General features: G+C 34.9%; 1 protein-coding gene across 2 annotated transcripts; it reads left to right on the top strand.

Moving 5' to 3' along the window:
* Positions 1-343: 343 nt before the first annotated feature.
* Positions 344-12,371, top strand: LOC306851184 (flotillin-2). 2 transcript variants are annotated; one of them, XM_079387323.1, is made up of 11 exons: positions 344-560; positions 1,620-1,701; positions 2,199-2,289; positions 3,183-3,306; positions 3,404-3,522; positions 4,515-4,628; positions 4,727-4,846; positions 4,996-5,210; positions 9,280-9,463; positions 9,578-9,727; positions 10,633-12,371. In XM_079387323.1, the coding sequence occupies exons 3-11, from the start codon at positions 2,215-2,217 to the stop codon at positions 10,669-10,671; spliced, it is 1,140 nt and encodes a 379-aa protein (XP_079243449.1). In that variant the 5' UTR covers positions 344-560; positions 1,620-1,701; positions 2,199-2,214; the 3' UTR covers positions 10,672-12,371. The 2 variants fall into 2 exon arrangements, with proteins under 2 accessions (XP_079243449.1, XP_079243448.1); XM_079387322.1 differs by having other exon boundaries at positions 370-615.
* The last annotated feature ends 91 nt before the right edge of the window (positions 12,372-12,462 follow it).

Below are 12,462 nucleotides of genomic sequence, written 5' to 3'. Positions count from 1 at the left end.
ACCATCAGTGCACTATAGTACTACCATAGTAAGTCTTTCTTTCTCAATGCAAAATGTATAAAAGCATCAAATCCACTCCTGAGGCCACTAAAATTACAACATAAATGGCGACAGAATGTGAATAAACATTTTAAAGCTAACATAATATGTGGATAAACATTTAAAAGCCAATTAAACACAATATCACATGTAGAGCACGTAAAGTATGTCCATGCAGCTCATCAATAAAAGCAAGTACAGCGCAGACATGAATACAATCAGCATTTACAGTAATCATGACAACACAGTCTGTGTCTCAAAACCTACTGAGCTGCCTAGCTAGACATCACGAGCGCTTTAGAACGCTTATGAAAAGTGTTGTCTAGGTAGGGGACTCGCTAGGTTTGACACCACAGCCATACAGTATCCTGTGGTGGTGCGCAGGGTCACCTGTGTTGACAAACATTTATTCTCTCGATAGGGCGGAGATTTTGTCATTTTGCGAGTCAGAAAGCTGCTAAATTAACGCTTTATTAATTATATAGGAGTACACACGGAAGGAGTATTGTTTGGTATTAAATGCAAGTATGGGTTGCTGCTTGACTGTTGGACCAAATGAAGCGCTCGTTGTGTCAGGTGTCGTGATATATGTGTTTTACTATAGCTTATATTAGGAGTTTAATATTTATATGCAATTATTGCCTCCAGTGTGCATGTAAATGTTTATGAACTGTGTGGTAAATAATATAATCCAGTCGTGTATTAGCTAGCTACAGCTAACGTTACTAGGTTAGCTCAGCTCTTCCGCATTTTACACGAGTCATTCATAATATTTTTGTCATTTTGACTGATCGTTTTTGATAAATTAGAGCGTAAAAATATTAAATTACAAAACTCAGTGTTTGCAGTTAATTTCTCTTTTCTATCTTATGTTTGCTAGGTGCATCCCGTTACCCTTTAACAGCTCTTTACATTCATTCATAACTAAATATACTATAATTATGGAAACGGACACTTTGATGCTTAATAGTGATATGGTGACGCTACAATGTTATGATTTCTTTAAAAGGCTGATAAATGGCAACGATGTTTATTTGACCCAGCAATTAATCACCAGCATTTAGATAGTATCAGATAACAACAGCATATTTACATGGTACTCCAGGGTATCTCCAAGTATATTATAATAACTACCATTGTATATTTGGTCCAAAGACCACGTTTATACTGTGAAAACATTTGATTAAAATATGCATAAAATATTATTTGAAAAATATTTTATTTCTATAATGTTATGTTTTTACTCACTGTGGTACTGTACTGCCAGACATAGTATTTATAAATATAATAAATAATATTATATTTATAAATAAAAATGTTATTTATGTATTTATATTATTTAAATACTTTATAAAAATTATTATTCTATTCTATTCAATTTATTTATTTATTTATATATATATATATATATATATATATATATATATATATATATACTTTTTTTTATAGCATCTTCTAGTTCACTTCATGTATGAATCACCATTGAACTCAGTTCATTCAGATCCTGTCCTTGTAATGTTTGACTGTATCTTTTGAGATTATCACTGCAATCACAAGTGTTTTTCTTCCCCCTCTTCTAGGTGCCTGTTGTGGGTCAGACGCAAAGACATATGTGGTGGGAGGCTGGGCATGGGCATGGTGGCTTATATCAGACACACAGAGGTAATGCCAGTCAAATAAATGAGGATCACAGGATCACATTTCACTCTGCAGTGCAGTAAATGTAGTCAAGGTTCACTAAAACAACACACAGTCAATGTTTAGCTGTAACTATAATGGCAGGTGTGTTTGTCAAACCAGTTTGGCTGTATAGAGGTCTTCAGAGATTGCTTTAAGAGATACTTTAATATATACATCTGTTGTTAGATATTGATGTTATTTCTGTTTACTTCTTAAATTTCCATAATCAGCTGAATTAGTTGATTTATGAGCTGATCTGATACTTTTCTATCGAGCGTTTGCTTCATGCTTTCCCGTGAACATCTCACTGATTGCATACTGAACTTCCTGTCAGCCACTGCCATTGTCTTTGCACTCTTGTCCCATTTTTTGAATTCTGCAACTCTTAACAAGCTTTGGAAAATCAGGTTTTTCTTGCCTTAGGCATTGTTTAGTTATACTTAAAGGTTGTGTTTAACTTTTGGTATTTTTCCCCCCAGAATTACGCTAGAGATTATGACACTACAGCCTAAGTGTGAAGACGTGGAGACAGCGGAGGGAGTCGCTATTACAGTTACAGGAGTTGCTCAAGTAAACACTCAGAGCTCATTTACTGTTGTTTTATTACATTTATTTTTAGATTTTCCATCATTAGATTTCCATCATTTGCATCATTATTGCAGCTTAGTATCAGTACATCGTTTTTGGGTCTTGAAAGTTATAGACTATCGTTCAAAAGTTTGGCTTTTTTTAAAGAAATTAATGCTTTTATTGAGTAAGGATGCATTAAAATGATTGAAAATGACAGTAAATAGATTAATAATGTTACAGAAGATTTATATTTTAAATACATGCTGTTCTTTTGAACTTTCTATTCATCAAAAAATCCTGAAAAAATGTGTAACATTAGCACAGAGATATTAAACAGCACAACTGTTTTCATTATTGATAATAATAAGTAATGTTTTTGAGTAGCAAATCAGCATATTAGAATGATTTCTGAAGGATCATGTGACACTGAAGCACTGAATGTTATTTTAGTGTCATTGAGATACTATTATAGTTTTCATTTTTTTTTTCTGTTTTAGCAATTTTTTGCGTTTTTTGTCATTTTCATTAGTTTATGTTGTTTAAAAATAAATGTCTGTATAGTTTTTATTCATTTTTCTTTCAGTTTTAGTTGTTTTAGTACCATTTTAGTATCAAGTTGAATACAAAAAATGAGAAATGTTGCATTAGAAAGTAGCTGAAATAGAATAAGTTAAAGTTTTGTTTTTATATTTTATTTTACTTAAAGTTGTATGGTTTTAGTTAATTATAATAACTCTACACTGAACACTGGAGTAATGGCTGTCTAAAATTTTGTAATGGCTCTAAACCTTTGAATGGTAGTACATTTTTAAACTTTTATTTCAGTTTATGTTTGAAGAGTTGAAAAAGAAAAAAGAAGGGCGGGTTTAACTCTTGCTTTGTGTATTCATCAGGTCAAGGTTATGACTGACAAAGACTTGCTGGCGGTTGCCTGTGAGCAGTTTCTGGGAAAGTCTGTCATGGAAATCAAGGCTGTGGTCCTGCAAACCCTGGAGGGACATTTGCGTTCTATCTTAGGTTAATAGATTACTAACAAATTACAGTAGCCTCATTAAAATAAAGCTTACGTGTGTGATTCTATGACGCTGATGTTCTGTTGCTGTTCTTACGACAGGCACATTGACAGTGGAGCAGATCTACCAGGACAGAGATGAGTTCGCTCGGCTGGTGAGGGAGGTGGCAGCTCCTGACGTGGGCCGGATGGGCATTGAGATCCTCAGCTTCACTATAAAAGTAAGATGTGTGTGTTTCTTAATGCAAAATCATACTCATGGACAAGATGTAGAAGAGACCTGCCTCTATTCTAGACCTCAATATGACACCTTCAACCAGTATACATGTAGAAGAAATATTAAATCAAGGGGTGACAGATTAAATAATAAAATACTATTATAGTTAGTGCTGTCAAATCGATTAATCGCATTCAAAATAAATGTTTGTGTTTACATAATACATGTACATAATATATGTGTGTACTGTGTATATTTATAGGTCTACAGTATATAAATACACTCACAGACATGTATATATTTAAGAAATATATGTAATATATATTTGTATATAGTATAAATCATTATGAATATATATTATATATACGTAAATATTTCTTAAATATATACATGTATGTGTGTGTATTTATTTATACATATAAATATACACAATACACATTATGTAAACAAACTTCTATTTTGGATGCGATTAATTGATTTGATAGCTCTACTTACTGTATTTATTAATATTTTGAATTAGCTTTTATTTTTATATTTTCAAATCATTTTAATTTTAATTTAATTTTTATTCTTAATTTAATTTATCTGAATTTAAATTTGTTTAGTTCGTTTCTATTTAATTTTAGTCATAATTAATTAGTTTACTCAGTAAATCAATTTTAGTAATTGTAATAGTTAAATTATTAGTAAAAGTTATTATGTGCTTTTGCCATTGTTGCGTGTTTAGAGTTTTATCATTTTAATACTTTAACTTAAACTTTTCTCATTTTCATTGTCCAATTTTAAAGTTTTTAAATTTTTTATATTTTATTTCAATTAATGAAAAATTCGTTAGTAGTTTTAGTTAACAACCCACACAACATTTCACATAATGTTTTATATTTTTCATATAATTTTAAGTCATAATCAATTATTATAATTAAAATAATAATAAATAAACATTAAAATGTAATCAAAAAAATTAAAACAAAATGCTACTTGTTTTTTTCTTTACAGGATGTCTATGATAAACTGGACTACCTGAGCTCTCTTGGAAAAACTCAGACAGCGGCTGTACAAAGGGACGCTGACATCGGAGTGGCCGAGGCAGAGAGGGATGCTGGGATTAGAGTAAGAGACTTCAGGCTTCACTGGTTTTATTGCTAATGGATTATCCATTAGATGTGTGGCATTCATTAGCTTCTGTTTTCTCCCACCTCCCTGATCAGGAAGCTGAGTGCAAGAAAGAAATGATGGATGTGAAGTTCTTGGCCGATACTAAAATGGCCGACTCCAAGCGAGAGCTGGAGCTGCAGAAAGCTGCTTTCAATCAAGAAGTGAACACTAAGGTTAGATTAAATTTAATTTCAATCTAGGGCCATAATCTTAAATCACAGTCATCTTGTTATCTGGCCGGATGTGAGCTTACACATTCACATTTATCAGTCTCAGATGAGAGTCATAGTAATCATGTGATATGTGTCTCTCTTCTACACAGAAAGCCGAGTCTCAGCTGGCCTATGAACTACAGGCAGCTAAAGAGCAGCAGAAGATCAGATTGGAGGAGATCGAAATCGAGGTTGTGCAGAGGAAAAAGCAGATCTCCATTGAGGAGAAAGAGATTGAGAGGACAGAGAAGGAGCTGATAGCGACGGTCAAGCGTCCTGCTGAAGCAGAGGCTTACAAGATGCAGCAGCTGGCTGAAGGACACAAGTGAGTGTGGCTGTCTGTCTATCTATCTGTCTGTCTATCTATTGATACTGCTCAAAAGGAACACTTTGAAAACACATCAGGGCCCGTATGCACAAAACATTTGATCTTACCACTAAGAGTTCTCCTAAATAGCAGTAAAAGTTTTTAGTTAAGAGTTTTCTCTTAAAACCTACTCACAAAGCTGCTGAGACAAACTTTTACTAAGGAATAGAGAGAAGTCTTAAGCTAAGAGTAAGGGTGGGGTTGACCTTGTTGCTATGGATCATGTCAGTATGCTTACTAACTATGTACACAGTGATTGGCTGATAGTAGGGGTCTCTGTCAGAGATTTATTCATAGAAATATTGTAGAGTAGGATATTATGTTGCCATATCCAAATAAAGGTTTAAAAAATAATGTTAATTGCCACATTCAAATAAAGATTTTAACTTGCAGGCTAAGTGTCACTAATTAAACAAATATATGTTCTGCTAATTGTCAGTCTCTTACATGTATGCTTCTTGTAGCGGATGCATATAAACCGCCTTTTAATTAACAGAGTAGAATAATCATGGCTGATAGTAAGACATGCAAACGTAAAAGAAAACCAAACTGTACGCCAAGAACATCTGTTACTTCTTATATCCTTCTTATATATAATGAAAAGGATATAATCAAAGGAAAATTTGGAGTTGGGATAACCTTCAAACCTTAAAGGTGATACCATTTTAAAGGCTCATTATCGTCAAATGTTTCTAAAATGTTTATATTCTGAGGCAGATTACCGGCAACAGCCATTTTAGGATAATTGTGAGTTGGTCTTAGTGACTTAGGACTCCTCTTCACTAGTCCTAACGTTTCACAGATTTAGGACCTAGTTTTAGCGTTAAAACGCTTTGTGAAATACTCTTAGTGCAAAAATTTAGGAGTCCTGAATTTAGGATTGACACGGCCATTATTTTTAAGATTTTCTCCTAAATCGGTGAGTTAGGAGCTACTTTTAGCCTTAAGATGTTTTGTGAATACGGGCCCAGATCTCAATGGAGAAAATATCATGCTGGATAGCTATACTGATATGGACTGGGTAAGTTGTTAGGAACGAAAGGATGCCACATTGTTTGATGCAAATGAAAATTATCAACCTACAGAGGGCTTAATTCAAAGACACCCTGAAAATCTAATTGAAAAAATTATGTAGCAGGCTAGTCCATTTTGCAGAAATTTCATCGCAGCAACTCAAAATGGTACTCAGTAGTTTGTACGGCCCCCACGTGCTTGTGTGCATGCCTGACAATGTCGGGGGAAGTTCCTAATGAGACGACGGCTGGTGTCCTGGGGTATTTCCTCCCAGATCCGGACCAGGGCATGACTGAGCTCCTGGACAGTCTGAGGTGCAACCTGGCGGCATCGGATGGACCGAAACATAATGTCCCAGAAGTGTTCTATTGGATTTAGGTCATGCGAGTGTGGGGGCCATTCAGTAGTATCAGTTCCTTCATCCTGCAGGAACTGCCTGCATACTCTCGCCACATGAGACATGCACCAGGAGGAACTGAGGACCCACTGCACCAATGTATGGTCTGACAGTGGGTCCAAAGATTTCATCCCGATACCTAATGGCAGTCAGGGTGCCATTGTTTAGACTGTAGAGGTCTGTGTGACCCTCCATGGATATGCCTCCTCAGACCATCACTGACCCACCACCAAACCGATCATGTTAAACGATGTTACAGGCAGCATAACGTTCTTAACGGCTTCTCCAGACCCTTTCACGTCTGTCGAGCTCCACGGTGCAGGGCAGTGAGCACAGGGCCCACTAGAGGATGTCGGACCCTCAGGCCACCCTCAGGAAATTTGTTTCTGATTGTTTGGTCAGAGACATTCACACCAGTGGCCTGCTGGAGGTCATTTTGTAGGGCTCTGGCAGTGCTCATCCTGTTCCTCCTTGCACAAAGGAGCAGATACTGGTCCTGCTGATGGGCTAAAGACCTTTTCCGGCCCTGTCCAGCTCTCCTAGAGTAACTGCCCATATATATACAGTCATGGCCAAATATATCGGCACCCTTGGTAAATATGATCAAAGAAGGCTGTGAAAATTAATCTGCGTTGTTAATCCTTTTAATATTTTATTTAAAAAATTCACAAAAATCTAACCTTTCATTGGATAATAAGAATTTAAAATGGGGGGAAATATTATTATGAAATAAATATTTTTCTCTAATACACATTGGTCACAATTAACGGCACTCTTTTATTCAATACTTTTTGAAACCTCCATTTGCCAGTTTAACAGCTCAAAATGTTCTCCTATTATGCCTGATGAGGTTAGAGAACATCTGACAAGAGATCAGAGACCATTCCTTCATCCAGAATCACTCCAGATCCTTCAGATTCCCAGCTCCATGATGGTGCTTCATCTCTTCAGTTCACCTCACTCATTTTCTACAGGGTTCAGGTCAGAGGACTGGGATGGTCATAGCAGAAGCTTGGTTTTGTGCTCAGTGACCCATTTTTGTGTTGTTTTTGAGGTTTGTGTTTGGATTATTGTACAGTTAGAAGATCCAAACATGGCCCATTATAAGATTTCTAACAGAATCAGTCCCTTATAGATTTTTTTTATCTGTTGGTATTTGATAGAATCCATGATGCCATGTGTCTAAACAAGATGTCCAGGACCTCCAGCAGAAATATAGGCCCACAACATCAAAAATACAGCAGTATATTTCATTGTACACATGGGGCACGTTTATCCCGGTGTTCACCAAACCCATCTTGAGTGTTTGCTGCTAAAAAGTTAATTTTTTAGTATCATCTGACCATAGAAGCCAGTCCCATTTGAAGTGCCAGTCCTGTCTGGTAACTGAATACGCTGGAGTTTTTGGATGAGCTAGGAGAAAGTTTCTTGAAACCCTCCCAAACAACATGTGGTGATGTAGGCGCTGTTTGACAATTTGTTTTAAGGTTTTCTGAGCCCGCGACTCAACTATTTTCTGCAATTCTCCAGCTGTGTTCCTTGGAGAGTCTTTAGCCACTCAAACTCTCGTTCTCACCGTGCATTAGGACGATATAGACACATGTCCTCTTCCAGGCAGTTTTGTAACATTTTCTGTTTATTTGGAAATTCTTAATTATTGCCCTGATGGTGGAAATGGGAATTTTCACTGCTCTAGCTCTTTTCTTAAAGCCACTTCACTAATTTGTGAAGCTCAATTATCTTTTGCTGCACATCAGAAATATATTCTTTGTTTTTTCTCATTGTGATGGATGATTAAGGGCTTTGTTTTCCCTCCTATTTATATTTCTGTGAAACAGGAAGCCATGGCTGGATAATTTCATGTTCATAATCACCCTGGAGTGCTCAAAATTGTGAATATGAATGGGAATATACTTCAGAGATATTTTACTCATAAGAATTTCTAGGGGTGCCAATAATCGTGTCCAACGTGTATTTGAGAAAAACATTTATTTCATAATGATATTTCCCCCCATTTTAAATTCTTATTATCCAATGAAAGGTTAGATTTTTGTGAATTTTTTTAAAATAAAAGATAAAATGGATTAACAATGCAGATTCATTTTCACAGCCTTCTTTGATCACATTTACCAAGGGTCCCGATATTTTTGGCCATGACTGTATATATGTATATATAAATAAATATAGCAAAAACGTTCACTGAAATATTGTGGTACTGTACTTTTAAAGAGAAAACAAATTAAACACCACTGAGGTTAACGGAAAGTACAAAACACTCAGGAGACAACATGATCATGAGAATTTGGGAACATACTTAAAAGTATTTTAAAATGTAATTTTAAATTGTTTGATTTTGAGGTGAAATACGACCTACGAAGCATGTTGTGTAACCGTGACAAAGTGCCTTGCTAGTTGATGGATTGTCCCCTGTGGGATTTGAACCGCAATCTTTTAGAGTCCATCTGTGCTTCTCTTCTACTTTTAGAATAATGTTTCACAGATGTTGCATCAAACCCAAATAGGATATCTGATTAATCATGTATCCATTATGTATTTGAGGAACTGATCTGTGACACACACCAAGATGAATTGTGCTATATTCGTGACATTGAACAGGTTGAAGAAAGTGCTGACTGCTCAGGCCGAGGCAGAGAAGATCAGGAAGATCGGAGAGGCGGAGGCCATCTCTATCTCATCCGTGGGGAAGGCAGAGGCCGAGAAAATGAGGCTGAAGGCAGAGGCCTACCAGCAGTATGGAGAGGCCGCCAAGACTGCGCTTGTCCTGGAAGCACTTCCCAAGGTGAATGAACGTTTCTCGCATGTTATTTGGAAGATCACCACTGGAATTGTACATGGGTATTGTAGGATGGGCCTGGATTTCCTATTTTGATTTTCTAATGTCCGTCACCTACAGATCGCTGGAAAGGTAGCAGCTCCTCTGGCCAGGACCAATGAGATTGTTATTCTGAGTGGGGACAGCAGCCGCGTGACCGGGGAGGTGAACCGTCTCCTCGCTGAGCTGCCTGTGTCTGTTAATGCACTCACGGGTGTGGACCTGTCCAAGGTGAGACTGGCCATTAAATCAAATGATTAGGACATAAAACAATGAAGTTAATCAGGCATTTGTAGTGTGGGACATTTTTGGTTTAAAGTGTTTTACAGTGTTAGATGGACAATTCATGCAAAATATACATTAAAATGCACAATAATAAATCAGTAGTTAATGAAATATTTATTTATTTATAAATGAATGAAAGAATAAATAATCCATCACACTTTATTTTAAGGTCTAATTCTCACTATTAACAAACCATTAACCCTGACTTAACCCACAAAAAGTAACATTTTTCATACTTTTTTTTTTTTTTAAATAATAGACAACTATTGTACATTTTTATAAGTTTATATATTATATTATATTATATTTATATTATAATAATTTTAAAAATTTTGCTTCTCAAGCCCAGATTAGTAAAGATTGTAAATTTCTTATTTTGACTACATAAATAATAAAACAAAACACTAAAAGCTACAAGTGAATTTAGGCATCACAAAATTATAATGTACAGTAAAAAAAATTAATAATCATTTTGGGATATTATTATAATTTTGATATGATGATTAAATTTAATAGTTATTAGATTATTAGTTTTTTTAAGTGTTCTTTAAGTGAACATTATGTAATGGCAAAAGTAATATAAATGTAAAAATAAAGGAAATCAGCATGCACAATTAAATATCTAATTTCAATATTTCAGATGAATCTCTTTGTTTTATATCTTTGTATAAAAGTCTGTTAAATAAATTAATAAGCATCCATTATCAATACTGATTCAATTTCTGAATAAGAAATATTAATAAACTGAAAGAAAATCTCTAGTATGTTCTTTCAGCTACCATATATAGCATATTTTTCCATGATATGTCATATTAAATAATTATCTACTTGATGTGTCTCTACTTTCACAGATCCCTCTGTTGCAGAAGATGACAGGTGCTCAAGCATGAAGTCAATCAGTTGCGTCTCCTCCATGATATGTTGTATGCACTCACAGAAACTGCCTTTAGAAAACTTGGAAATCTTTTTTTTTTTTTTTTGAATTTAAAAAAAAAACAAAAAAACAAGTAGATTTTTGATACCTCTGGTGCCTTAATGTTTAATAGGACCAGAATATCTGCATGTACTGCTGCTCCCACATTCCGCAATTCACTTTATTTAAAACACTTGCTGCTGGGGTCATTGTACATCACACACGTCAGAGACCATTAGAACAATCAGTGTTTGTTTTGTTTTGTTATATATTTTTTGTAGTGTCAGCATAAAATTCAACCTATCATACTTTTCCTTTACTATTTTATACACTTTCATCTCTACACTACACAGTTAAACACTCAATGGTGAGTCAGCTTTAGATTACAATCAAATCTTTTTATCCATCCAAAGCACTACTTCTTCATTCATATTAAATCATATTTCAAGCTACAAAGAGGCGACGTTACCTTATAGATCCTGCCATGATTTCTAACATTCAGGAAGACTGCCACAGATGCGAATAGCGAGTAGCATTCAGTATACTAAGCTCTTGGGCAAAAGCATTGCCTTACGGGTAAATATCAGTGTCATCTTAGCTAGAATCAAGCCAAGTGCTTCTCTTCTTTTTAAATGTTGCTGACACATAAATAGACATGGCCTTTATAAACCCATCCATCTAATTTACATCAATAGTTCAGATCAATCTTTTTGCTTACCATTTTTAAGATCGTTTTGTTTATATTATTGGACACAATTTGTTTTTTAAAAGAAATTTAGTTCTGGTGAGATTAATCATATATTGTCAGCAAACTCTGAAACATGTCTGGATATCCAACCAATCCGATGCTGTTAATATAGTTTCACGACAACAGAGCTGAGCCATTTTTAAGATAGTTTTGTATAGTTGTATGACAGCCATGCCTAACAAAATCTTTTTAAATATTAACACGAGTTACTCTAGATAATGTAATATCTGTCATGAGATGAATTGAAATCACCCTTTATGGACAATAATGTTCTGTTTTGTAGTGGTTTATCTAGATGGTGTACTCTTTTGTCACTGTGAAAGTTATATTACCTCGTTTTCCTCATTCGGTTCAGAGCGACATGTTTGTACATTTATTCTACTGTGTTTAGTAATGCTGTGAAGGGACAAAGTCAATTTTCCTTGTGTTTATTTGACATGCTAATGAAAACACCAAATGACAAAGCCAAGAGTTCACACTCCTCTTTGTGATATATAGATTTCATTCATAGTTTTTATCTGCTTACCATCCATTTTAATTAAATCTTTCTAAAACGGATTTATTTATTTAGTTTTAGCATGGGTAATATTCCCCCTTTTTTGTGAAGCACTCTATGTTTGATTAATTCAGAACTATTAAAGCCATGTCAGGTTTAGCATTAGCGCATCAGACCGTTTATGTGCTCTTTGTGGCATTGGTAATGTACTATAGTGGATAAACATTATAGGAACCATAGAACTGTATGACAGGACAAAGCTCAGATGTGCTTCTCCTTTAGTGGGTCAATTGATACACAAACTAACTCTAATATGCCATGAAGATACGGGGAGAATTTGGTAGTTTTATACATGCTCTTTACACAGATTTAACTCAGCATGTTTATGGTGCATGTATGTATTTCCAAATGTAATAAATGTAATATGACCCTGTCTCTGTCTATGTTCTTTCATTCCATTAGAATGTTCATATAAACTGTGTCGACTTTTATGTAATTAAAGTATCCTTTTTCAAATAAGAATG

Source organism: Barbus barbus (assembly GCF_936440315.1).
Source record: "Barbus barbus genome assembly, chromosome: 31".
NCBI lineage: Eukaryota > Metazoa > Chordata > Actinopteri > Cypriniformes > Cyprinidae > Barbus > Barbus barbus.
The sequence above is the reverse complement of the archived record's forward strand: the minus strand, read 5'-3'. Positions and strand labels throughout refer to the sequence as shown.

Coding starts and splice junctions, on each gene's coding strand:
- LOC306851184 (XM_079387322.1), top strand. CDS start 567: ATGGGTTGCTGCTTGACTGTTGGACCAAATGAAGCGCTCGTTGTGTCA. Junction 4,629..4,726: donor AGAGGGATGCTGGGATTAGA/GTAAGAGACTTC, acceptor CTCCCTGATCAG/GAAGCTGAGTGCAAGAAAGA. Junction 5,211..9,279: donor CAGCTGGCTGAAGGACACAA/GTGAGTGTGGCT, acceptor GACATTGAACAG/GTTGAAGAAAGTGCTGACTG.